The 26,947-nt window shown below is 37.5% G+C and overlaps 1 protein-coding gene across 4 annotated transcripts in view; it reads left to right on the top strand.

Annotated features, from left to right (window-relative positions):
- The window catches only part of ICA1L (islet cell autoantigen 1 like), an 89,505-nt gene extending 67,717 nt beyond the window's left edge, over window positions 1-21,788 (top strand). For all 4 annotated transcript variants that reach the window (XM_042949768.1, XM_042949770.1, XM_042949769.1 and 1 more), the window contains one exon: window positions 18,622-21,788. In XM_042949768.1, coding sequence (XP_042805702.1) covers window positions 18,622-18,737 — 116 coding nt within the window. In that variant the 3' untranslated portion in view covers window positions 18,738-21,788. The remainder of the gene's footprint in view (window positions 1-18,621) is intronic.
- The last annotated feature ends 5,159 nt before the right edge of the window (window positions 21,789-26,947 follow it).

The following is a 26,947-nucleotide window of genomic DNA, read 5'->3' as shown; positions in this document are numbered from 1 at the left end:
CATAAGTGAAAATAGCTCAAAGAACACCTGTATACCCTTTATCTGGATTCATCTACTGTTAGTACTTTGCTTTATGTAGGGTGTGTGTGTGTGTGTGTGTGTGTGTGTGTGTGAGATTCATGTGTTATTTTATTCTCAACCACTTGAGGGTGAGTTACATACATCATGACCATTTACCCCAAAATACTTAAGTTTGTATTTCCTAAGAACAGATATATTTTCTTTCATAACCACTGTATGGTTTGTAAACTTCAGGAAATTTAATGTTAATGTATTTTGTACAAAGCAAACCATGTATTTGTATTCCAGTTTTGTGAGTTGACCCAATAATGTCCCCTGTAGCACATTCCCCCTCTGGACCGAGAGAGTCTAGGGTCATGATGTATTCAGTTGCCATGTCTCTTTAGTCCCTTTTATTCTGAAACATTTCCACAGTTTTTCTTTGACTTTTGAACATGGGAATTTTAATACAATATAGTCCCTCTGCTCCACTGCTTTTTATCTTTAGTAGAATATTTCTTATCTCAGTTTTATCTGAATTTTATTGTGATTAAATTCAGGTTCTTCATTCTTGACTGGAATACTACACAGGTGACCCTCCTGTCTCAGGGTTCCAGATGTAAGGTTTATGCAGTCTGTTTCTCCTTCATTGATAATGTTAATTTTGGCCACCCATTCAAAGTGTTGTGTACTTTTTCTCTTAAATAATTACCGTTTTATGTTATTTTATCCTCTCATGCAGTTATTAAGCAGTCTCTGAGGAGACACTTTGCGACAGCGCACAAGTCCAGGTCTTAATCAGAATTTCTACTTAGATGTAGCATCCATTGTTGTTGCTTTTTGTGTGATTCAGTCTTTACAATGATGAGTGGTATTAAAAAAAAAAAAGATAAGATTTTCTCACCACACACTCCCTCCACATTTTTGTTGTAGTAGAAAATACAAAACAGAATTTACCCTCCATTTATTTATTTATTTGTTTGTTTATTTATAAATTTACATCCAAGCTAGCATATAGTGCAACAATGATTTCAGGAGTAGATTACTTAATGCAGCTTACCCATTTAGCCCGTACCCCCTCCGACAACCCCGCCAGTAACCCTCTGTTCTCCATATTTAAGAGTCCCTTATGTTTTGTCCCTCTCCCTGTTTTTATATTATTTTTGCTTCCCTTCCCTTGCTTCCCTTCATTTGTTATGTGTCTTAAAATCCTCATAGGAGTGAAGGCATATGATATTTGTCTTTCTCTGACTAATTTAGCTTAGCATAATACCCTCTAGTTCCATCCACGTAGTTACAAATGGCAAGATTTCATTCTTTTTGATTGCTTAGTAATACTCCATTGCATATATGTGTGGATATATACATATATATATATATATATGTATATATCCACACACACACACACACACATACATACATACACACACCACATCTTCTTTATCCATTCATCCATCAATGGACATTTGGCTCTTTCCATACTTTGGCTATTGTTGACAGTGCTGCCATAAACATTAGGGTGCATGTGCCCCTTCAAAACAGAATACCTGTATCGCTTAGATAAATACCTAGAGTGCAATTGCTGGGTCATAGGGTAATTCTATTTTTAGATTTTTGTGGAACCTCCATACTGTTTTCCAGAGTGGCGGCACCAGCTTGCATTCTCACCAGGAGTGCAAAAGAGAACCTCTCTCTCTGCATCCTCACCAACATCTGTTGTTGCCTGAGTTGTTAATGTTAGCCATTCTGACAGGTGTGAGGTGGTATCTTATTGAGGTTTTAATTTGTGTTTCCCTGATGATGGTGATGTTGACCATGTTTTCATATGTCAGTCGGCCATCTGGATGTTTTCTTTGGAGAAGTGGCTATTCATGTCTTTTGCCCATTTCTTCACTGGATTATTTGTTTTTTGGGTGTTGAGTTTGATAAGTTCTTTATAGATTTTCGATACTCACCCTTTATCTGATACGTCATTTGCAAATATTTTCTCCCATTCTGTAGGTTGCCTTTTAGTTTTGCTGATTGTTTCCTTTGCTGTGTAGAAGCTTTTTATTTTGATGAGGTCCCAGCAGTTCATTTTTGCTTTGGTTTTCCTTGCCTCTGGAGATGTGTTGATTAAGAAGTTGCTGTGGCCAAGATGAAAGAGGTTTTTGCCTGCTTTCTCCTCGAGGATTTTGATGGCTTCCTGTCTTACATTTAGGTCTTTCATCCATTTTGAGTTTATTTTTGTGTATGGTGTAAGAAAGTGGTCCAGGTTCATTCTTCTGCATGTCGCTGTCCAGTTTTCCCAGCACCACTTGCTGAAGAGACTGTCTTTATTCCATTGGATATTCTTTCCTGCTTTGTCAGAGATTAGTTGCCCATACGTTTGTGGGTCCATTTCTGGGTTCTCTATTCTGTTCCATTGATCTGTTCCATTGATCTGAACAAGTGTCTGTTCTTGTGCCGTACCATACTGTCTTGATGATTACAGCTTTGTAGTATAGCTTGAAGTCTGGGATTGTGATGCCTCCTGCTTTGTTTTTCTTTTTCAAGATTGCTTTGGCTATTCGGGGTCCTTTCTGGTTCCATACAAATTTTAGGATTATTTGTTCTGGCTCTGTGAAGAATGCTGGTGTTATTTTGATAGGGATTGCATTGAATATGTAGATTGCTTTGGGTAGTATCAACATTTTTACAATATTTGTTCTTCCTATCCAGGAGCATGGAATCTTTTTCCATTTTTTTGTGTCTTCTTCAATTTCTTTCATATGCTTTCTATAGTTTTCAGTGTATAGAGTTTTCACCTCTTTGGATAGATTTATTCCTAGGTATTTTATGGCTTTTGTGCAATTGTAAATGGGATTGACTCCTTGATTTCTCTTTCTGTTGCTTCATTGTTTGTGTATAGGAATGCAACCGATTTCTGTGCATTGATTTTATATCCTGCCACTTTGCTGAATTCATGGATCTGTTCTAGCAGGTTTTTGGTGGAATATTTTGGGCTTTTCATAGAGTGTCATGTCATCTGTGAAGAGTGAAAGTTTGAACCTCCTCCTGGCCGATGTGGATGCCTTTTATTTCTTTGTGCTGTCTGATTACAGAGGCTAAGACTTCCAATAGTATGTTTAATAACAGTGGCAAGAGTGGACATCCCTGTCTTGTTCCTGACCTTAGGGGGAAAGCTCTCAGTTTTTCCCCCTTGAGGATGATATTAGTGTTGGGTCTTTCATATATGACTTTTATGATCTCGAGGTATGCTCCTTCTATCCCTCCTTTCTTGAAGGTTTTTATCAAGAAAGGATGCTGTATTTTGTCAAATGCTTTCTCTGCATCTATTGAGAGGATCATATGGGTCTTGTCCTTTCTTTTATTGATGTGATGAATCATGTTGTTTGGCGGATATTGAACCAGCCCTTCATCCCAGGTATAAATCCTTGGTTGTGGTGAATAATTTTTTTAATGTATTGTTGGATCCAGTTGGCTAATATCTTGTTGAGGATTTTTACATCCATGTTCATCAGGAAAATTGGTCTTTAGTTCTCCTTTTTAGTGGGGTCTCTGTCTGCTTTTGGAATCAAGGTAATGCCGGCTTCATAGAAAGAGTTTGGAAGTTTTCCTTCCATTTCTGTTTTTGGAACACCTTCAAGAGAATAGGTGTTAACTCTTCCTTAAATAGTTGGTAGAATTCCCCTGGAAAGCCATTTGGCCCTGGACTCTTGTGTTTTGGCAGATTTTTGATTACTAATTTGATTTCCTTACTGGTTATGGGTCTGTTCAAATTTGCGATTTCTTCCTGTTTCAGTTTTGGTAGGGTATATGTTTCTAGAAATTTGTCCATTTTTTCCAGATTGCCCATTTTATTGGCATATAATTGCTTATAATATTCTCTTATTATTGTTTTTATTTCTGCTGTGTTGGTTGTGCTCTCTCCTCTTTCATTCTTCAGTTTATTTACTTGGGTCCTTTCATTTTTCTTTTTGATCAAACTGGCTAGGCGTTTATCAATTTTGTTGATTCTTTCAAAGAACCAGCTTCTGGTTTCATTGATCTGTTCTACTGTTTTTTTTTTTTTTTGGTTTTTTTTTTTTGGTTTCGATAGCATTAATTTCTGCTCTAATCTTTATTATTTCCTGTCTTCTGCTGGTTTTGGGTTTTATTTGCTGTTCTTTTTCCAGCTCCTTAAGGCTTAAGGTTAGGTTGTGTATCTGAGATCTTTCTTCCTTCTTTAGGAAGGCCTGGATTGCTATATACTTTCCTCTTATGACCACCTTTGCCTATGACCATCCCAGAGTTTTTGGGTTGTGGTGTTATAATTTTCATTGGCTTCCATGACCTTTTTAATTTCCTCTTTAACTTCTTGGTTAGCCCATTCATTCTTTAGTAGGATGTTCTTCAGTCTCCAAGTATTTGTTATCTTTCCAAATTTTTTCTTGTGGTTGATTTCAATTTTACAGTGTTGTGGTCTGAAAATATGTATGGTATGATCTTGATCTTTTTGTACTTGCTGAGGGCTGATTTGTGTCCCAGTATATGGTCTATTATGGAGAATATTCCATGTGCACTGGAGAAGAATGTGTATTCTGCTGCTTTAGGATGAAATGCTCTGAATATACCTGTTGAGTCCATCTGGTCCAGTGTATCATTCAAAGCCATTGTTTCCTTGTTGATTTTTTAATTAGATGATCTGTCCTTTGCTGTGAGTGGGGTGTTGAAGTCTCCTACTTTTATGGTATTAGTATTGATGGGTTTCTTTATGTTTGTGATTAATTGATTTATATGTTTGGGTGCTCCATATTTGGCGCATAAATGTTTACAATTGTTAGGTCTTCTTGGTGATAGACCCCTTGATTATGATATAATGCCCTTCTGCATCTTGATACAGTCTTTAAAGTCTAGATTGTCTGATATAAATATGGCTACTCCGGCTTTCTTTTGTTGACCATTAGCATGATAGATGCTTCTCCATCCCCTTATTTTTAATCTGAAGGTGTCTTTAGGTCTAAAGTGGGTCTCTTGTAAACTGCAAATAGATCTTGTTTTCTTATCAGTTCTGTTACCCTGTGTCTTTTGGTTGGAGCATTGAGTCCATTGATGTTTACAGTGACTACTGAAAGATATGAATTTATTGCCATTATGATGCTTGTAGAGTTGGAGTTTCTGGTGGTGTTTTCTGGTCCTTTCTAATCTTTGTTGCTTTTGGTATGTATGTATGTATGTGTGTATGTATTTATCTTTTCATCTTTTCTCCCCTCAGAGTCCCCCTTAAAATTTCTTGCAGGGCTGGTTTAGTGGTCACAAACTCCTTTAATTTTTGTTCAGGCAACTTTTTTTCTCTTCTATTTTGAATAACAGCCTTGCTGGATAAAGAATTCTTGGCTGCATATTTTTCTGACTCAGCACATTGAATGAATATATCCTGCCACTCGTTTCTGGCCTGCCAAGTCACTGTGGGTAGGTCTGTTGCAAACCTGATCTGTCTTCCCTTATAGGTTAGGGACTTTTTTTCCCTTAGTGCTTTTATGATTCTCTCCTTGCCTGAGTATTTTGTGAATTTGACTATGATATGCCTTGTTGGTGGTCGGTTTTTGTAGAATCTAATAGGAGTCCTCTGTGCTTCCTGGATTTTGATATCTGTGTCTTTCCCCAGGTTAGGAAAGTTTTCTTCTATGATTTGCTCACATAACCCTTCTACCCCCATTTTTCTCTCTTCCTCTTCTGGGACCCTTATGATTTTGATATTGTTCCTTTTTAATGAGTCACTGATTTCTCTAATTTTTAAATCGTGCTCTTTTGCCTTAATCTTCCTCTTTTTTTCTGCTTTATTATTCTCTGTAAGTTTGTCCTCTATATTGCTGAGTCTCTGTTCTGCCTCATCCATCCTTGCCGCCGCAGCATCCATCCGTGATTGCAGCTCAGTTATAGCTTTTTTTATTTCGTTCTGACTAGTTTTTACTTCTTTTATCTCTGCAGAAAGGAATTCTAGTCTATTTTCGACTCCAGCTAGTATTCTTATTATTGTGATTCTAAATTCTGGTTCAGACATGTTGCTTGTATCTGTGTTGGTTAAATCCCTGGCTGTCATTTCCTCGTGCTCTTTATTTTGGGGTGAATTCTTTCGTTTTGTCATTTCGAAAGGAGAAAAGGAATTAATAAAGTAGAAAAATTAAAATTAAAAATATATTAAAATTAAAAAATTAAACACACACATACACACACAAAATCTAATAAATGATGCTAGATCCTAGGCATGTTTTGGTCTGAGTGTTGAAAGTGGTTTGACTGATTAGAGAAAAAACAAAGGGAGGGAAAAAAAGGAAATTGAGAATTTGAAAAAAGTAATACACCAAAGTACGCTAAGATGATGGGAGTAAAATAGAATTTGAAAAAAAATTACACAAAGTAAAGAATATAGTAGGAAAAAAAATTTTTTTGCTTTTAAAAACTTTTATTTTTTTATTTTTTTAATAGATGAAATTTATTGTCAAATTGGTTTCCATACAACACCCAGTGCTCATCCCAAAAGATGCCCTCTTCATTACCCATCACCCACCCTCCCTTACCTCCCACCCCCCATCAGCCCTAAGTTTGTTCTCAGTTTTTAACAGTCTCTTATGCTTTGGCTCTCTCCCACTCTAACCTCTTTTTTTTTCCTTCCCCTCCACCATGGGTTTCTGTTAAGTTTCTCAGGATCCACATAAGACTGAAAACATATGGTATCTGTCTTTCTCTGTATGGCTTATTTCACTTAGCATCACACTTTCCAGTTCCATCCACATTGCTACAAAGGGCCATATTTCATTCTTTCTCATTGCCACGTAGTACTCCATTGTGTATATAAACCACAATTTCTTTATCCATTCATCAGTTCATGGACATTTAGGCTCTTTCCACAATTTGGCTATTGTTGAGTGCTGCTATAAACATTGGGGTACAAGTGCCCCTATGCATCAGCACTCTTGTATCCCTTGGGTAAATTCCTAGCAGTGCTACTGCTGGGTCACAGAGTAGGTCTATTTTTAATTTTTTGAGGAACCTCCACACTGCTTTCCAGAGCGGCTGCACCAATTTGCATTCCCACCAACAGTGCAAGAGGGTTCCCGTTTCTCCACATCCTCGCCAGCATCTATAGTCTCCCAATTTGTTCCTTTTAGCCACTCTGACTGGCGTGAGGTGATATCTGAGTGTGGTTTTGATTTGTATTTCCCTGATGAGCGATGTTGAGCATCTTTTCATGTGCCTGTTGGCCATCTGGGTGTCTTCTTTAGAGTGTCTATTCATGTTTTATGCCCATTTCTTCCCTGGGTTATTTGTTTTTCGGATGTGGAGTTTGGTGAGCTCTTTATAGATTTTGGATACTAGCCCTTTGTCTGATATGTCATTTGCAAATATCTTTTCCCATTCCATTGGTTGCCTTTTAGTTTTGTTGATTGTTTCCTTTGCTGTGCAGAAGCTTTTTATCTTGATGAGGCCCCAATAGTTCACTTTTGCTTTTAATTCCCTTGCCTTTGGGGATGTGTCAAGTAAGAAAGTGCTGCAGCTGAGGTCGGAGAGGTCTTTTCCTGCTTTCTCCTCTAGGGTTTAGATGGTTTCCTGTCTCACATTCAGGTCCTTTATCCATTTTGAGTATATTTTTGTGAATGGTGTAAGAAAGTGGTCTAGTTTCATTCTTCTGCATGTTACTGTCCAGTTCTCCCAGCACCATTTGTTAAAGAGACTGTCTTTTTTCCATTGGCTCTTCTTTCCTGCCTTGTCAAAGATTAGTTGGCCATACATTTGTGGGTCCAATTCTGAAGTATTTATTCTCTTCCATTGGTCTATGTGTCTGTTTTTGTGCCAATACCATGCTGTCTTGATGATTACAGCTTTGTAGTAGAGGCTAAAATCTGGGATTGTGATGCCTCCTGCTTTGGTCTTCTTCTTCAAAATTACTTTGGCTATTTGGGGTCTTTTGTGGTTCTATACAAATTTTAGGACTGTTTGTTCTAGCTTCAAGAAGAATGCTGGTGCAATGTTGATTGGGATTGCATTGAAGGTGTAGATTGCTTTGGGTAGTATTGACATTTTAACAATATTTATTCTTCGAACCCATAAGCACGGAATGTTTTTCCATTTCTTTATATTTTCTTCAACTTCCTTCATAAGCTTTCTATAATTTTCAGCATACAGATCTTGTACATCTTTGGTTAGATTTATTCCTAGGTATTTTATGCTTCTTGGTGCAATTGTGAATGGGATCAGTTTCTTTATTTGTCTTTCTGTTGCTTCATTTTTAGTGTATAAGAATGCAACTGATTTCTGTACATTGATTTTTATCTTGCAACTTTGCTGAATTCATATATCAGTTCTAGCAGACTTTTGGTGGAGTCTATCGGATTTTCCATGTATAATATGTCATCTGCAAAAAGTGAAAGCTTGACATCATCATTGCCAATTTTGATGCCTTTGATTTCCTTTTGTTGTCTGATTGCTGATGCTAGAACTTCCAACACTATGTTAAACAACAGTGGTGAGAGTGAACATCCCTATCGTGTTCCTGATCTCAGGGAAAAAGCTCTCAGTTTTTCCCCATTGAGGATGATGTTAGCTGTGGGCTTTTCATAAATGGCTTTTATGATGTTTAAGTATGTTCCTTCTATCCCGACTTTCTCGAGGGTTTTTATTAAGAAAGGATGCTGAATTTTGTCAAATGCTTTTTCTGCATCGGTTGACAGGATCATATGGTTCTTATCTTTTCTTTTATTAATGTGATGTATCACGTTGATTGATTGCGAATGTTGAACCAGCCCTGCAGCCCAGGAATGAATCCCACTTGATCATGGTGAATAATTCTTTTTATAAGCTGTTGAATTCGATTTGCTAGTATCTTGTTGAGAATTTTTGCATCCATATTCGTCAGGGATATTGGCCTGTAGTTTTCTTTTTCTGCTGGGTCTCTGTCTGGTTTAGGAATCAAATACTGGTTTCATAGAATGAGTCTGGAAGTTTTCCTTCCCTTTCTGTTTTTTGGAATAGCTTGAGAAGGGTAGGTATTATCTCTGCTTTAAATGTCTGGTAGAATTCCCCTGGGAAGCCATCTGGTCCTGGACTCTTATTTGTTGGGAGATTTTTGATAACTGGTTGAATTTCTTCGCTGGTTATGGGTCTGTTCAAGCTTTCTATTTCTTCCTGTTTGAGTTTTGGAAGTGCATGGGTGCTTAGGAATTTGTCCATTTCTTCCAGGTTGTCCAATTTGTTGGCATATAATTTTTCATAGTATTCCCTGGTAATTGCTTGTATTTCTGAGGGATTGGTTGTAATAATTCCATTTTCATTCATGATTTTATCTATTTGGGTCATCTCTCTTTTCTTTTTGAGAAGCCTGGCTAGAGGTTTATCAATTTTGTTTATTTTTTCAAAAAACCAACTCTTGGTTTCACTGATCTGCTCTACAGTTTTTAGATTCTATATTGTTTATTTATGCTCTAATCATTATTATTTCTCTTGCTGGGTTTGGGGTGTCTTTGCTGCTCTGCTTCTATTTCCTTTAGGTGTGCTGTTAGATTTTGTATTTGGGATTTTTCTTGTTTCTTGAGATAGGCCTGGATTGCAATGTATTTTCCTCTCAGGACTGCCTTCGCTGCATCCCAAAGCGTTTGGATTGTTGTATTTTCATTTTTGTTTGTTTCCATATATTTTTAAATTTCTTCTCTAATTGCCTGGTTGACCCATTCATTCTTTTTTTTTTTTTTCCCCATTCATTCTTTAGTATGGTGTTCTTTAACCTTCATGCTTTTGGAGGTTTTCCAGATTTTTTCCTGTGGTTGATTTCAAGCTGCATAGCATTGTGGTCTGAAAGTATGCATGGTATGATCTCAATTCTTGTCTACTTATGAAGGGCTGTTTTGTGACCCAGTATGTGATCTGTCTTGGAGAATGTTCCATGTGCACTCGAGAAGAAAGTATATTCTGTTGCTTTGGGATGCAGAGTTCTAATTATATCTGTCAAGTCTATCTGATCCAATGTATCATTCAGGGCCCTTGTTTCTTTATTGATCCTGTGTCTAGAAGATCTATCCATTGTTGTAAGTGGGGTATTAAAGTCCCTGCAATTACCACATTCTGGTCAATAAGATTGCTTATGTCTGTGAGTAATTGTTTTATATATTTGGGGGCTCCCATATTCGGCGCATAGACATTTATAATTGTTAGTTCTTCTTGATGGATAGACCCTGTAATTATTATATAATGCCCTTCTTCATCTCTTGTTACAGCCTCTAATTTAAAGTCTACTTTGTCTGATATAAGTATGGCTACTCCAGCTTTCTTTTGACTTCCAGGAGCATGATAGATAGTTCTCCATCCCCTCACTTTCAATGTGAAAGTGTCCTCAGGTCTAAAATGAGTCTCTTGTAGACAGCAAATAGATGGGTCTTATTTTTTATCCATTCTGATACCCTGTGTCTTTTGGTTGGCGCATTTAGTCCATTTACATTCAGTGTTATTATAGACAGATACGGGTTTAGAGTCATTGTGATGTCTGTAGGTTTCATGCTTGTAGCGATGTCTCTGGTACTTTGTCTCACAGGATCCGCTTAGGATCTCTTGTAGGGCTGGTTTAGTGGTGATAAATTCCTTAGTTTTTGTTTGTTTGGTAAGACCTTTATCTCTCCTTCTATTCTAAATGACAGATTTGCTGGATAGAGGATTCTCGGCTGCATATTTTTTTTTTCTGTTCATCATATTGAAGATTTCCTGCCATTCCTTTCTGGCCTGTCAAGTTTCAGTAGAGAGATCCGTCACGAGTCTTATTGGTCTCCCTTTATATGTTAGAGCATGTTTATCCCTAGCTGCTTTCAGAATTTTCTCTTTATCCTTATATTTTGCCAGTTTCACTATGATATGTCATGCAGAAGATCGATTCAAGGTACGTCTGAAGGGTTCTCTGTGCCTCTTGGATTTCAATGCCTTTTTCCTTCCCCAGATCAGGGACGTTCTCAGCTATTATTTCTTCAAGTACACCTTCAGCACATTTGCCTCTCTCTTCCTCCTCTGGAATACCAATTATGCGTAGATTATTTCTCTTTAGGCCTCACTTAGTTCTCTAATTTTCCCCTCATACTCCTGGATTTTTTTATCTCTCTTTTTCTCAGCTTCTTTTTCCATAATTTTATCTTCTAGTTCCCCTATTCTCTCCTCTGCCTCTTTAATCCGAGCTGTGGTTGTGTCCATTTTATTTTGCCACTCATTTATATCATTTTTTAGCTCCTCCTGGCTGTTCCTTAGTCCTTTGATCTCTGTAGCAATAGATTCTCTGCTGTCCTCTATACTGTTTTCAAGCCCAGCGATTAATTTTATGACTATTATTCTAAATTCACTTTCTGTTATATTGTTTAAATCCTTTTTGATCAGTTCATTAGCTGTTGGTATTTCCTGGAAGTTTTTTTGAGGGGAATTCTTCCGTTTCGTCTTTTTGGATAGTCCCTGGAGTGGTGCAGAACTGCAGGGCACTTCTCCTATGCTGTCTTGAATAACTTGCGTTGGTGGGCGGTGCTGCAGTCAGACCTGATGTCTGCCCCCAGCCCACCGCTGGGGCCACCGTCAGACTTGTGTGTACCTTCTCTTCCCCTCTCCTAGGGGCGAGATTCACTGTGGGGTGGAGTTGCATGGCCTGTCTGGGCTACTTGCACACTGCCAGGCTTGTGGTGCTGGGGATCTGGCATGTTAGCTGGGGTGGATCGGCAAGGTGCACAGGGGCAGGAGGCGCAGGCTCAGCTCACTTTTCCTTCGGAGATCTGCTTAGGGAGGGGCCCTGCAGCACCGGGAGGGAGTCAGACCTGGTACCAGAGGGATGGATCTGCAGAAGCACAGCGTTGGGTGTTTGTGCAGTGCAAGCAAGTTCCCTTTGTGGTTTTGGCTGGGGGATGGGCGAGGGAGATGGCGCTGGCTAGCGTCTTTGTTCCCCGCCAAACTTCGCTCTGTTGTCCAGGGCTCAACAACTCTCCCTCCCGTTGTCCTCCATCCCTCCCGCTCTCCAAGTAGATCTGTTAAGTTATAACCTTCCAGATGTTAAGTCCCACTTGCTGTCAGAACACACTCCGTCCGGCCCCTCCATTTTTGCAAGCCAGACTCGGGGTCTCTGCTTTGCTGGCAGGCCACCTCTCCGCCCCGGCTCCCTCCCGCCAGTCCGTGTAGTGCACACCGCCTCTCTGCCCTTCCTACCCTCTTCTGTGGACCTCTTGTCTACACTTGGCTCCGGAGAATCCGTTCTGTTAGTCTTCTGGCGATTTTCTGGGTTATTTAAGCAGGTGTGGGTGGAATCTAAGTGATCTGCAGGATGCGGTGAGCCTAGCATCCTCCTACTTTGCCATCTTCCCAGAAGCCCCCTCGGAAAAAAATATTTTTAATAAAAAGTAAAAATAAAAATGAATTTTTTTCTCTTTCTATATTCAAGAAAAAGAAACTAAAAAAAGAAAAAAGAGAAAAAAAAGAAATCGTTTGAAAATTTGAAAAAGTGAATACTTTTAGTGTACTGTAGTAGACTAAAATAAAGTGATGGAAATAGAATTTGAAAAAAATTTACATAAAGAGAAAAATGTAGTAAAAAATTGAAGAAAAATATTTTTAATAGAAATTGAAAGTAAAAATGAAGTTTTTCACTTTCTGCATTCAAGAAAAAGAAAAAGAAAAAAGAAAAAAAAAACAAGGAAATCATTTGAAAATTTGAAAAGGTGAATACACTGAAGTAGACTAAAATAGAATGATGGAAGTAAGATAGAATTTGAAAAAATTTACACAAAAGTAAAAAATATAGTAAAAAAATTTTTTTAATAAGTGAAAATAAAAATGAATTTCTTCTTTCTGTATTCAAGAAAAAGAATAGTGTAAAAGAGAAAAAAAAGAAAACGAAAGAAAATTGAATAGATGGACCTCCTAACATATTGAAATAGGACTTAAATTACTTCGTTTTCCCCTAGAAGTCAGACTATGTAGCACTTAATAGTCATAAACTAAATAGGCTGTGAGACTTGTGTTCTTGAAGGGCGAGGTTGGCCCAGTTGGGCAGGGCTCAGTGTAACAGCTCCGTTCCCCACTAGATGGCGCCTCTAGTACACTGGGGCGGACTGCTGCAGCGCTCGTAGGCCATATGTGCATGCACAGGAGCAGTGAAAATGGCATCACCCAGCTACCTAGTCTCTAGTATGGGAACTCCATTCTCTCCGATCAGCAATCGTGCACTGTCCTCTGTCTTCAGCTTTGGTCCACTCGCTGCTGCTTCACTGTCCATGACCAAGCAGTACCCCTCTCCCACGTCTTGTCTCAGATGCAGCTCTTTTCCCTGGTCCCTTATGTCTGAAGGACTGTGGCTTTGACCCGTTCTGTCCCTCTGCGGGAGGGTCTCACTGAACAATGGCTGAATGCCAGCTCCACCCAGGAACGCCTGCTGGACCCTGCTCCTACCAGTGCCCCGAGACTGTGGCCAGGTGCCAGCCCGCCCCAGAAAAAGTTCGTGAGATAGTGTAGCAGCAGCTTTTCAGGGATTATGGAAAATCACAACACACATCTGACACCAGGCTTCACACTTAATGACCTTGTTCCAGCACCAGCAAATGTGGCTGTTTTCTGGGGTCTGTTGGGACCAGGTGGCTTCAACAGTCTCTACCAATTGTCCTTCCAGCAGTGGAACTGCTTTTCTCCATGTGGCCCGAGAACCTCCTGGACCCCACTCTGTTCGTAGGGATCCCCCCTTCCCACCAGAGCACTGCCAGGTATCAAGCTGCAGAATTTCAGCCTTTGCACTCCCCTTGTTTACCGTCTTAATGGGATTTAAACTCTCTCCTTTCTCTTTTCTCCCTTTTTAGTTTAGTCCCTGTGGCTGTTTCAATTTTCCACTTTGTCTCCAGCTGCTTTTGGGGAGGGGTGCTTTTCCCATATTCTCCCCCACCCCAGTCTCTGTCCTCTCTACACCTGCAAAGGCGGCTCCCTGCCCATCACCAGCTTCTCTCTTCCCAAGTTCACCTCTACATGCCACATACCTGCTGAATTCTGTGGTTCAGGTTGTGCAGATTATTGTGTTAATCCTCCAATCAGTTTTCTAGGTGTGTAGGATGGTTTAGTATTGGTCTGGCGCATTTCACAGACACAAGACACACAAAAAACTTCCATGCTTTTCCTGTATACCACATCTTCTTTATCCATTTATCTATTGATGAACACATGGAGTGCTTCCATAATTTGGCTATTATAAATAATGCTACAGTAAACATAGAGATACATACATCTTTTTGGCTTAGTTTTTTCATTATTTGGGTAAATACCCATTAGTGGGATCATCTGATTAATTTTTTGAGGAACCTCCATACTGTTTTCCACAGTGGCTGCACCAATATGCATTCCCACCAACAGTGTACAAGAGTTCCTTTTTCTCTACATCTTCACCAACCCTTGTTGTTTCATGTGTTTTTGATTTTAGCCATCCTGACAGCTATGAGGTGATATCTCATTGTGGTTTTGATTTGCATTTCCATGATGATGACTGATGTTGAGCATCTCTTCATGTGTCTGTTGACCATCTGGATGTCTTTGGAACAATATCTGTTCATGCCTTCTGCCTATTTAAAAAAATATATTTATTTTTGAGAGAGAGAAGGGGGGGACCAGTGGGGGAGGGAGGTGTAGAGAGAAAGGGGGATAGAGGATCTGAAGTGGGCTCTGCACAGACAACAGAGAGCCTAATGTGGGGCTCAAATGCACGAACCGTGAGATCATGACCTGAGCTGAAGGCAGCCGCTTAACCGACCCAGCCACTCAGGCACCCCTCTTCTGCCCAGTTTTAATTGGATTATTTATTCTTTGGGTGTTGATTTGTATAAGTTCTTTTCGTATTTTGGATACTAGCCCTTCATTTATCTTTTCCTATTCAGTAGGTTGTCTTTCTCTTTTGTTGATTGTTTCCTTTGTTGTTCAGAAGCTTTTTAACTTTGATATTGTCTTAATTGTTTATATTTGCTTTTGTTTCCCTTTCCTCAGGAGACATAGCTAGAATGACCAATGTCAGAGAAATGACTGCCCATGCTCTCTTCTAGGATTTTTATTGCTTTAAGTCTCACATTTAGGTCTTTAATCCATTTGAGTTTATTTTTGTGTATGGTAAGAAGGTGGTACGGTTTTCCCAGCCCATTTGTTGAAGAGACTTTTTTCCCATTGCATATTCTTGCCCCTTTATCATAGACTAATGAACCATATAACTGTGGATTTATTTCTGGGTTCTCTGTTATGTTCCATTGATCTATGTGTTTATTGGTGTGCCACTACCATACTGTTTTTTCTTTTTTTTTGTACCATATTGTTTTGATTACTACAGTTTTGTAACATATCTTGAAATCTGAGATTGTGATGTCTCCAGTTTTGTTCTTCTTTTTCAAAATTGCTTTGGCTTTTCAGGATCTTTGGTGGTTCCGTGCAAATTTAGGATTATTTGTTCTCAGTTCAGTTAAAACTGCTGTTGGTATTTTGATAGAGATTGCATTAAATCTGTAGGTTTCTTTGTGTAGTATGGACATTTAACAGTGTTTGTTCTCCCAGTCCATGAGCATCTGTCCATTTATTTGTGTCATCTTCAATTTCTTTCATCAGTGTGTTATAATTTCCAGAGTACAGCTCTTTGACATCCTTGGTTAAGTTTATTCCTGAGAATTTTATTATTTTTGGTGTAATTGTAAATGGGATTATTTTCTTAATTTCACTTTTTGCTGCTTCATTATTAGTGATAGGAATGAAATGGATTTCTATACATTGATTTTGTGTCCTGCAACTTTAATACATTTGTCAGTTCTAGTACTTTTTTGGTGGAGTCTTACGGGTTTTTTCTATATATAATCATGTCATCTACAAATAGTGGAAGTTTGACTTCTTCCTTACCAGTTTGGATGCCTTTTATCTCTTTATGTTGACTAATTGCTGTGGCTAGGACTTCCAGTACTATGTTGAATAAACGTGGTAAGAGTAGGCATCCTTATCTTGTTCTTGACCTTAAAGGAAAAGTTCTCAGTTTTCACAATTGAGTATGAGGTTAGCTATGGGTTTTTTTATATAAGGGCTTTATTATGTTGAGTTATATTTCCTCTAGACCTGCTTTGTTGAGGGTTTTTATCCTGAATGGATATTGTACTTACTTTGTCACATGCTTTTTCTGCATCTGTTGAAATGACCATCTGGTGTTTATCCTTTTTCTTATTGATGTGATTGATGTATCTCATTGATTGATTTGCAAATAATGAACCACCTTGCATTCCAGGAATAAATCCCACTTGATCATGGTGAATGATTTTTTTTTTTTAATGTATGGTTGGATTCAGTTTGCTAGTGTTTTGTTGAGGATTTTTGCGTCTATATTGAGAGATATTGGCCTGTAGGTCTCTTTTTTTGTGTTTTCTTTATCATGTATATCACATATACATGAATTTACAAATGCACATAATGAATTTAGAAGTTTTCCTTCCTCTTGTACTTTTTGGAATAGTTTGGGAAGGATAGGTATTAACACTTTTTTAAATGTTTGGTAGAATTTGCCAGTGAAGGTGTCCAGTCTGGGGATTTTTTTTTTTATTACTGATTCAATTTCATTGCTGTTAATTGGTCTGTTCAAATTTTCTATTTCCTCTGATTCAGTTTTGGGAGATATGTTTCTGTGAATTTATCCATCTTTTGGCATATAACTTTTCATAATATTCTCTTATCCTTTCTGTGGTGTTATTTCTCCTCTTTCAGTTCTAATTTTGAGTCCTTTTTTTTTTTTTTTTAATGAGTCTGGCTAAAGGTTTGTCAATTTTATGATCTTTTCAAAGAACCAGCTCCCAGTTTGATTGATCTGTTTTATTGGGATTTTTTAGTTTCTCTTTTATTTCCACTCTAATCTTTATTTCCTTCCATTGGTTTTGGGTTTTGTTTCTTCTTCATTTTCTAGCTCCTTTACATGTAAGATTAGGTTGTTTGAAAATTTTCTTGCTTCTTGAGGTAGGTCTGTATTGCTCTTTTCCAGGATACTTATTAATGGTCCCCTTGTTCACTCTCAGGTATCCTAGTTTAATGACAAATTATTACTACTTTACAGATGGGTAAATAAGAGCCCTTGAGGTAAATGACTTGCCATAATTACTTATTAGTAGGTAGTGTGCTGAGGACTCAAGGCCAGAACTGACACTAACTTGGGAGTTTTCTAGAAATAGAAGTGGACATAAACAGAAGCCTTTCACTCTGTCCTTATCTTTGAGGAATGGGATCCTCCACAGTTCAAACTACAGTCCACTGGTTTGTGGAAAGTGGGAACCATGTTTGTAAAAGAGGGTTGCCCTAGACTCTTCTGCATATGATTGCTTTCCATTCTCTTCTCACTGAGTCACTCATTTCATATCTAGGTTTTTATATTGTCCCCTGGGTCTTAGCTCTGCTACTGGATCCCTTGACCCTCAAGAGCGTAGCCTTCTGAGATGACTCACTTGTGTGCCATTGTGCATTCTTTTACTAGTCTCAGCCTTGAGTCTAAATGTATATCCTTGAAATATTTGCCCCAGTACAACCTGTAGACTATTGATATATATGGTTTTCTAGTCTCCACAGAGAGGTAAGAGGGAATTGGTTAACAGAAAGTTGTACCTGAACACAATCCACTCTATAAGATGTTCATCAAGAATTTGTAAAGAGCACATGGAAAAGACAAAGGAAACTGCTGTAAACCAAAATAGGAACTGTTGGGTATGTTAATGTAATAGGATCGGAAGGATTTTCTTCCCCTTATGTTTAATATTTCAGTATTTTATCATGTAGATTTTTAAACACATTTACAAATGTAATGTTCCTACTTTGTAGGAACAAACGTTACTTTTACTTTTGAACCTTACCTGAGAGACTTCTATAAACTATCTCAGTGTTTCTTTTTTATTTTTGAGAAAGACAGAATGTGAGTGAGGGAGGGGCAGAGAGAGAGGGAGACACAGAATCCCAAGCAGGCTCCAGGTTCTGAGCTGTCAGCACAGAGCCTGACATGGAGCTCAAACTCATGAACTGTGAGATCATGACCTGAGCTGAAGTTGGACACCTAACCAACTAAGTCACCCAGGTGCCCATCTCAGTGTTTCTAAGAAGCCTTTACTACCACCTGCCTTTTTTACTTTTTTTTTAATTGAAAAAAAATCTTTTTAATGTTTTTACTTTTTGAGAGAGAGAGAGGGAGGGAGGGAGAGAGAGAGAGAATGAGCAGGGGAGGGGCAGAGAGAGGGAGACACAGACTCCAAAGCAAGCTCCAGGCTCTGAGTTGTCAGTACAGAACCTGAACATGGGGCTCGAGCCCATGAACCATGGGATCATGACCTGAGCTGAAGTCAGACGCTCAACCGACTGAGCCACCCAGGTGCCTCATTTGCCTTTTCACTTTTAATCATTTCTCAGAGCAACATGAAAATACTTACATATAAGGTCCTCAGCAAAGCACAAGGTACCTGCATTCACGTCTCAGAATTACCAAGGAGATGTAATTGATAGTTCATTCTTGTCAGTCGTCTTAAATTTTTGTATTCAGAAGAAGCATCTACTTTAAAATCATGTAAATGGTGATGTGATTTAAAAAATATGAGACTCTTCATTGTGTTTTTTCTTCTTTAATAGCTCCCAGCAGTGGTAACCAAGACATGTCAGCCTGGTTCAATCTATTTGCAGACTTGGATCCACTTTCAAACCCAGATGCTATTGGACACTCAGATGATGAACTTCTTAATGCTTGATTGAAATTATGTCGTCACTTCAGTGGCCTTGAGACATCAGTTTTACAACATACTGCCTTTGTGGAAAGGAGTTTATATTGTAACACATATACAAAAGCATCGTGTTCATGGATATAACACTTTTTAGCCAACTTTAAACAGATGGTAAGGACCACATCTGAATAGATTAAGTATCTCTTTAGTATCTTGGATCTGCAGCTATCTTGATAATATGTTGAAAATATTACAAACTATTGAGTGTGAAATGGATATCAAAATTTGTTTCAAGATAACAGAAAGGAATAATTCTGTAAATAAGGAGTTGGGCTTTTTTCTTTGGAAAGCCTTTTATGTTCAAGTTGCCTTGCTGGCTGTGAGACTTCTATATGTGGATAAAGACAGCATGTAAATTGGGTTGTGATTTGGGGTTGGTTTTTAAATAAAACCATAGCAGGGGGAGTTTTCTGTTGTGGAAAATAGCACTAGAACCAGACTAGTTTTGTTTTTAGCTAGAAAAATAGATTAAGATTTGAGAACTCAATTTGCTTTCATGAAATCACAGAGAACTTGGTGCTTTTCTCCACCTGGAGGCTAAAATGTAGTATTAGTTTTTTTCCTTCATACAGAATCGTGGACACCCCTCAATTCCATGATTGAATTTTCATAGGGAAGTAGCAGGATGATTTGTTTGCTAAATCCATCCTCTGCAGAAACATAACCCATCTCCTAAGCCACAAGAATGTCTAGTAACATTCAAGACATTGTACAGGTGTCTCCGGGCCTAGTTTTTTTTTTTTTTTTTTTTTTTTTTTTTACACATTGCTACCGTAATATACAGTATTCATATTCTTTCTGAAAAGAAAACAAGGGGAGGACAATCCCTAAGCAAGTGGCAATAGTATTCCTGAAATTACCCAGAAACTTCTTTCTGAATGAGGGAAAAATGCTAAACAACTTATCCTTATACATGTAAGGGTACACCTATCCTTACGCATTCACTTACAACCTTTTTCTTGACATGATTTAACCAAGATTTTCTGGCCATCATAGAAGGCTCTACATGATCAGTAAGAACCGGTCTTATTTTTCCACTTTTTTCCTTTTTGTGGGTGACATCATCTGAGGCTCTGCTTGATTACTATGGAAAAACTGTTATCCTTACTGGAGGGAAGTTAGTGTAAGCTAATGAACACATAGCCACTGTATAAATGTGTCAGTCAATATCCTGTTCTTTTTTCTTGCCCACCCTCTGTTTTGAGACAATTTCTTCAGAATAAGAAATTCTTATTTTTGACATCCAGTTCATTGCATCTCCATAAGGAAACATTTTAACTAAGTTGTTCACAGCAGTTTCCATGTGCTCCTAGTTTTAAACAAGCTTATTGATTGTTTACAAAATAATGGATTGTAATGTCTGAGTCACTGTATATAGAAGAAACAGACCAGGGTGGGTAAAGTGCCATCCACCTCCATGCATAGCATTCTGGCCTAGCTAGCTACAATCTGAACCACCCAGGAGCTCTCCAGAAAATCGCTACTATGTTGCAATACTGCAGAGGCTGGAAAGACCTTACCTGAGGATCAGAAACATGGACTCAGGAAAAGATTATGTAATCTTTTCATGCTTATTTCCATTTTTTTATTTGGTTACCCTTTCAGAAGGATTTTTTTATTCAGTAAAATTCTCCAGAATGCACTAGTACTGTTAGTGTTCTGCCAAATTCAATCACCAAGGGTCGTGATTCATAATCATAATTTAAATTCTATGCCTATGGTGACTCTGTGCTCTCAACTTTACTTCCAGAAATTGCTAACTTTATATCATGAGTTTGTGCCATTTTTAACTAATTTCCTTTCACTAATGCATTAGTTCAGAAATAATTTATGTATTTCCTTCACATGCACGTTATCTTGTATAAACAAAGACACCTCACCAAAGAGGAAAACCACTGGTTTCGCCAAGCCAGAACCCTGAATTCCAGACTATAAATGTGTACAGATAAGGACTTCAATTTTCAAAGAAAGAACAAAAGTCCTCAAAAAAAAAAAAAAACAAACCCTCACACACAATAGATCTTATTCAGTTCTGAGATTCTCTTAAAATTTCTTCTCTCAATACAGAGTGTGTGGTTGTTCCTTTAACCCAAAAGTAACATTAACTGGCTTAGCAAGTTCAGTTATAATTTCAACAAATCTAACAACTCCATTTTTGAAGAGCACATTGAAAACTTTGTTATTAAAATGAAGGTAACCATATTTTTTTCAGTATTAATTATTTGAAGTTCAGTCATTACAGGCCAGAAGCAGAAATCTGGCTATATTACACCTACATTGCTAATAAAGGAAACAAACCACATATTTAGTAGGGAGTGAAAGGAAGGACAGGATAGACATAGAACACAAAGGTGATCAGTTGCTATTTGCCTAAATCTAGATCAAACATTCAATAAGAAGTAAATTAACCTTAACCAAAGGTAAGCTGAGAACTCTCTCAGAGTAAATGTATCGTTTTTATATTAAATGGGGGAAAATAATATCTCCTACTTTTTAATTCCAAATAAGAATGGCTTTAACCTTTGAAAAGCCCTGAAGAACTAAAACTTGTCTAATCTTTCTTACAACCACTTTACAAATTAGGAATACCAGGGCATATTAAGATCAGATTGATGTAACTTTGTATTTTTTTGAAATCTTTCATTAATTGTAAAACATAGCTCTGATATGGTTAGAAACAAACTGTATTGTAAAAAATAGGTTTCAGTATTTGCACAATGAAAAGTGTTTGCATTTCAACTATAGATATTTATTTCACGTAACTAACCATCTGGAAATGTAGAGATCTTTACAGCTTAAGAACAAAAGGAAGTTTATGCTCTATTTTACTGAGCCTCTTTTAATAGAGATTACAAGATGGCATAAAACAAAAAAGTTTATTTCCTGAAATATTCAACACAAACACAATTATTGTTAACCTATTCAAAAATTTAGGTTTTACCTCAGGACCATAGTAGTGAAAAGGTAGTTTGAATTGCTATAGATAACACAAAATGAAAATAAAACCAAGGCAATTAATATCTTTGTGAGACTGATTCTTTTTAACGTCATACAGAAGGGACTTTGTAAGATATGGGAAATAACAGAATGTGTATTTTTTGTGTGTAAATACACTCAGTAACAAAATACAAACCATAAATATATCAAAATTTTGAGCTTAGAAACAACCAATGAAATATAAGCATAGTATTTAACCTGACTTGCTGAAGGCAGGAATAAAAAGAAGAAAGGCAGTACTGATCTAGTTTATTTCAGTCTTCCACAGTATTGGCAGGGCCCTGTGTTTTCTTTGAGCAATGAAGCCAGCCCAAGAATCTTGGGATACTGAAATTAAATTATGAAGGAAAAACAAATTTTAAATATTAATTCAGCAGTACTGAAAGTAATGCACTTAAAACATACAGTGGTAAATTGTTTAAATATGGCAATGAAAACCTATGGAACAGGATGAGTCACATCAATATGCCAAGCTTTAATAAAATATCTCATTTTTATGTGCCATTTAAAAAGACTAAAAAGTTGAATTAAAAACTATCCTTGGTGGGGCATCTGGGTGGCTCAGTCAGTTAAGCGTCTGACTCTTGATTTCAGCTCAGGTCATGATCTCATGGTTCATGGGTTTGAGCCCCACATCTGGCTCCGTGCTGGCAGTGTGGAGCCTGCTTGGGATTGTCTCTGTCCCTACCCTACTCTCTCTCAAAATAAGTAAAGAAAACCAAAAACTGTTCTTGGCATTTAAAGTCAAAACATGGTTCTTCACTCAATGGTGTAAATAAATGATCAAAGTCCAAAAAGTAAATACCAAAAGGAGATCCTGGTGGTGGTAATAGGTAAGATTTTGAAGTGTTTTTACATTAAAGAAAAAAAGTTTGCTTTTTCCTCACATCAAAGTAATATCCATTCATTTAAGAAAAATCATCTACAGCCCTACCATCCAGAAATAACAACTATGGACATTATATACTATTTTATAGTGCATTTGGGCTCACATATTTTTTTAGGTTTATTTATTTTGAGAGAGAGTGTGTGTGTGTGGGGGGGGGGGGGGGGGGGAGAGAGAGAGAGAGAGAGAGAGAGAGAGAGAAGCCCAAGCAGGCCTCTGCACTGTCAGCATACAGCTCAGTGCTGGGCTTGAACTCACAAACTGTGAGATCATGACCTGGATAGAAGTCAGACTCTCAACCAACTGAGCCACCCAGGTGCATCATTAAATTATGACCCAGGTGATTTCATTTTGTCCTCTGTCTGAAATGGCCATACCAAATTAAGATTAAAAAAATAATTTTGGGGGTGCCTGGGGGGCTCAGTTGGTTAAGCATCCAACTTCAGCTCAAGTCATGATCTCACAGTTCATGGGTTCAACCCCAGAGCCCGGAGCCTGCTTCAGATTCTGTGTTCTCCCCCGCCCCTCCATTCATGTTCTGTCTCTCTCAAAAATAAACATTAAAAAAATTTTGACCAGACTCATCTATATACTTGCCTACAAGAGACTCATTTCAGACCAAAAGACCTGCATTTTTAAAGTGAGGGAATGGAGAAACATTTATCATGCAAATGAATGTCAAAAGAAAGCCAGAGTAGCAGTACTTGTCTCAGACCAACTATATTTTTCTTTCTAAAGTTTATTTAAGCAATCTCTACACCCAACATGGGTCTCAAACTCACGAGCCTGAGGATCAAGAGTCACTTTCTCTTCCAACTGAGCCAGCCAGCCCCTGCCCTGACAAACTAAACTTTAAAACAAAAATAGTAATCAAAGAAGTACTTTATATAATAAAGTGTTGGAACAATCCAACAAGAAGATATAACAACTGTAAATACCTATGCACCCAACGTGGGAGTGTACAAATACATAAAACTGTTAATAACAGACATGAAGGAAATAATCGACAATAATACAATAGTAGGGGACTTTAACACCCCACTCACATTGATGGACAGATCATCCAAACAGAAAATCAACAAGGAAACCATGGTTTTAAATGATACATTGGACCAGATAGATTTAACATATTCAGAACATTCCATCCTAAATAGCAAAATGCACATGGAACATTCTCCAGAGTAGATCACATATTAGACCACAAAACAAGTCTCAACAAATTTTTAAAAGTCCAAGTCATAGCATGTATCTTTTCTGACCACATGCTAGGAAACCAGAAATCAACCACAAGAAACATCTGGAAAGAGCACAAATACTTGGAAGTTAAATCACATGCTACTAAATAATGAACGGGTCAACCAAGAAATCAAAGATCAAAATTACATGGAAAAAAATGAAAATAAACACAATGGTCCAAATTCTTTGGGATGCAGCTAAACTGATTCTAAAAGAAGTTTACAGCTGCTAAACTGATTCTAAAAGAGAAGTTTAGAGCTATATAGGCCTACATCAAGAAGGAAGAAAAATCTCAAAACAACCTAACCTTACACCTAAAGGAGCTAGAAAAATAAGAATAAAACCCAAACCCAGCAAAATGAAGGAAATAAATAAAGATTAGAGCAGAAATAAACAAAATAGAAAACTTAAAAAAAAAATAGAACAGATCACTGAAACCAGAAGCTGTTTCTTTGAAAAGATCACAACATTGATAAACCTCTAGCAGGACTCATTAAAAAGAGAGAGAGAGGACCCAGATAAACAAAATCACTAATGAAAGAGGAGAAATAACAACTAACACCACAGAAATATAAGCAATTATAACAGTATTATGAAAACCCATATGCCAACAAATCGGACAACCTAGAAGATATGGATAAATTCTAGAAACATATACTTAGCAAAACTAAAGCAGAAAGAAAGAAATTTTGAACAGAGCAATTATCAGCAATGAAATTGAATCAGTAATCAAAAATCTCCCCAAAAAACAAAAGTCCAGGACCAGATGCCTTCACTGGCAAATTCTACCACATATTTAAAGAAGAGTTAATAGGGACGCCTGGGTGGCTCAATTGGTTAAGTGGCTGACTTCGGTTCAGGTCATGATCTCACAGTTTTTGAACTCAAGTCCCACATCAGGCTCTGCTCTGACAGTGAAGAGCCTGCTTGGCATTCTCTCTCTCTCTCTCTCTCTCTCTCTCTCTCTCTCTCTCTCTCTCTCTCTCCTCCTCCACTTGTACACACTTTCTCCCAAAATAAACTTGCAAAAAAAAAAAAAAGAGATAACATCTGTTTTTCTCAAAATACTGCAGAAAATACAAGAGGAAGGAAACTTCTAAATTCATTCTACAATTGATCTTAGCCAAAAGGCCAAGAAGCGATTTAAATTCATTCTATAAGGACAGTATCACCCTAATACCAAAACCAGATAGACATCACACACACACATACACACACACACACACACAAACAGAAAAAACAAAAAAACAAAAACAAGAGAACTACAGGCCAATATCTTTCATGAATAAAGGATGGAAAAATCCTCAATAGTAACAAACCAAATCCAACAATACATTAAAAAATGATCCCACATGATCAAGTGGGATTTATTCCTGGGATATAAGAGTGGTTCAATATTTGCAAAAACAATCAACATGATCTATCACATCAACAAGAGAAAAGATAAAAACCATATGGTCATTTCAATAGATGCAGAAAAAACATTTGACAAAGTGAAACATCCATTCATGATAAAAGCCCTCAACAAAGTAGGTTTAGAGGGAACATACCACAACATAGTAAAGGCCATACGTGAAAAAGCCACAGCCAACATCATCCTCAGTGGTGAAAAACTGAGAGCTTTCCTCCTAAGGTCAGGAACAAGACAAAGATGTCCACTCTCACCACTTTTATTCAACACTTTTATTCAATAGTACCGGAAGCCATAGCCACAGCAATTAGAAACATAGAAATAAAAGGCATCCAAATTGGTAAGGAAGAGGTCAAACTTTCACTATTTGCAGATAACATGATACTAAATACAAAAAATTCTAAAGACTCCACCAAAAACTACCAGAACTGATCAATGAATTCAGTAAAATCAAAGGATACAAAAATCAGTGTACAAAAATCGGTTGCATTTCTATACACTAATGAAGCAGCAGAAAGTGAAATAAAGAAAACAATCCCATTTACAACTATATCAAAAACAATAAAGTATTTAGGAATAAACTTAACTGAAGAGGTGAAGGACTCTGAAAATTATAAAAACACTGATAAAAAAATACTGCTAAAATGTCTAAACTACCCAAAGCAATCTACAGATTTAATGCAATCCCTATCAGAATGCCAACAGTATTTTTCAAAGAACGAACAATCCTAAAATTTGTATGGAATCACCAAAGACCCCGAATACCTAAGCAATCTTGAAAAAGAAAAAACTAGAGGTATCACAATTCCAAATTTCAAGTTACATTACAAAGTTGTAATTAAAACGGTATAGTACTGGCATTAAAAAAGACCAGTGGAATAGAACAGAAAACCTATAAACAAACCCATAGTTATATGATCAATCTTCAACAAAGGAGGAATGAAATATCCAATGGGAAAAATTCTCTTTAACGAATTGTATTGGGAAAATTGGACAGCAACATGCAAAAGAAAGAAATGGGACCACTTTCTTACACCATACACAAAAATAAACTCAAAATGGATTAAAGACCTAAATGTGAGACTCAAAGCCATAAAAGTCCTTGAAGAGAACACAGGCAGTAATCTCAATGACCTCGTCCATAGCAACATTTTTCTAGATATGTCTCCTGAGGCAAGGGAAATAAAAACAAACTATTGGGACTACATCAAAATACAAAGTTTGTACACAGCAAAGGACAGTCAACAAAATTAAAAGGCAACCTACTGAATGGGAATAGATATTTGCAAATGTCATATACAATAAATGTATGGTATCTAAAACATACAAAGAACTTACACAAATCAACACCCAAAAAACAAGTAACCCAATTAAAAAATGGGCAGAAGACATGAATAGACATTTCTCCAAAGACATCCAGATGGCCAACAGACACATGACAAGATGCTCAACATCAGTCATCATCAGAGAAATCCAAGTCAAGACCACAATTAGATACCACCTCACACCTGTCAGGATGGCTAAAATCAAAAGTACAAGAAACAAGTTTTGGCGAGGATGTGGAGAAAAGGAACCCTTGTGCACCACTGGTGGGAATGCAAACTGGTGCAGCCACTGTGAAAAACAGTATAGATGTTTCTCAAAAAA

Source organism: Panthera leo, chromosome C1 (genome assembly GCF_018350215.1).
Source record: "Panthera leo isolate Ple1 chromosome C1, P.leo_Ple1_pat1.1, whole genome shotgun sequence".
Lineage (NCBI taxonomy): Eukaryota > Metazoa > Chordata > Mammalia > Carnivora > Felidae > Panthera > Panthera leo.
The sequence above is the reverse complement of the archived record's forward strand: the minus strand, read 5'-3'. Positions and strand labels throughout refer to the sequence as shown.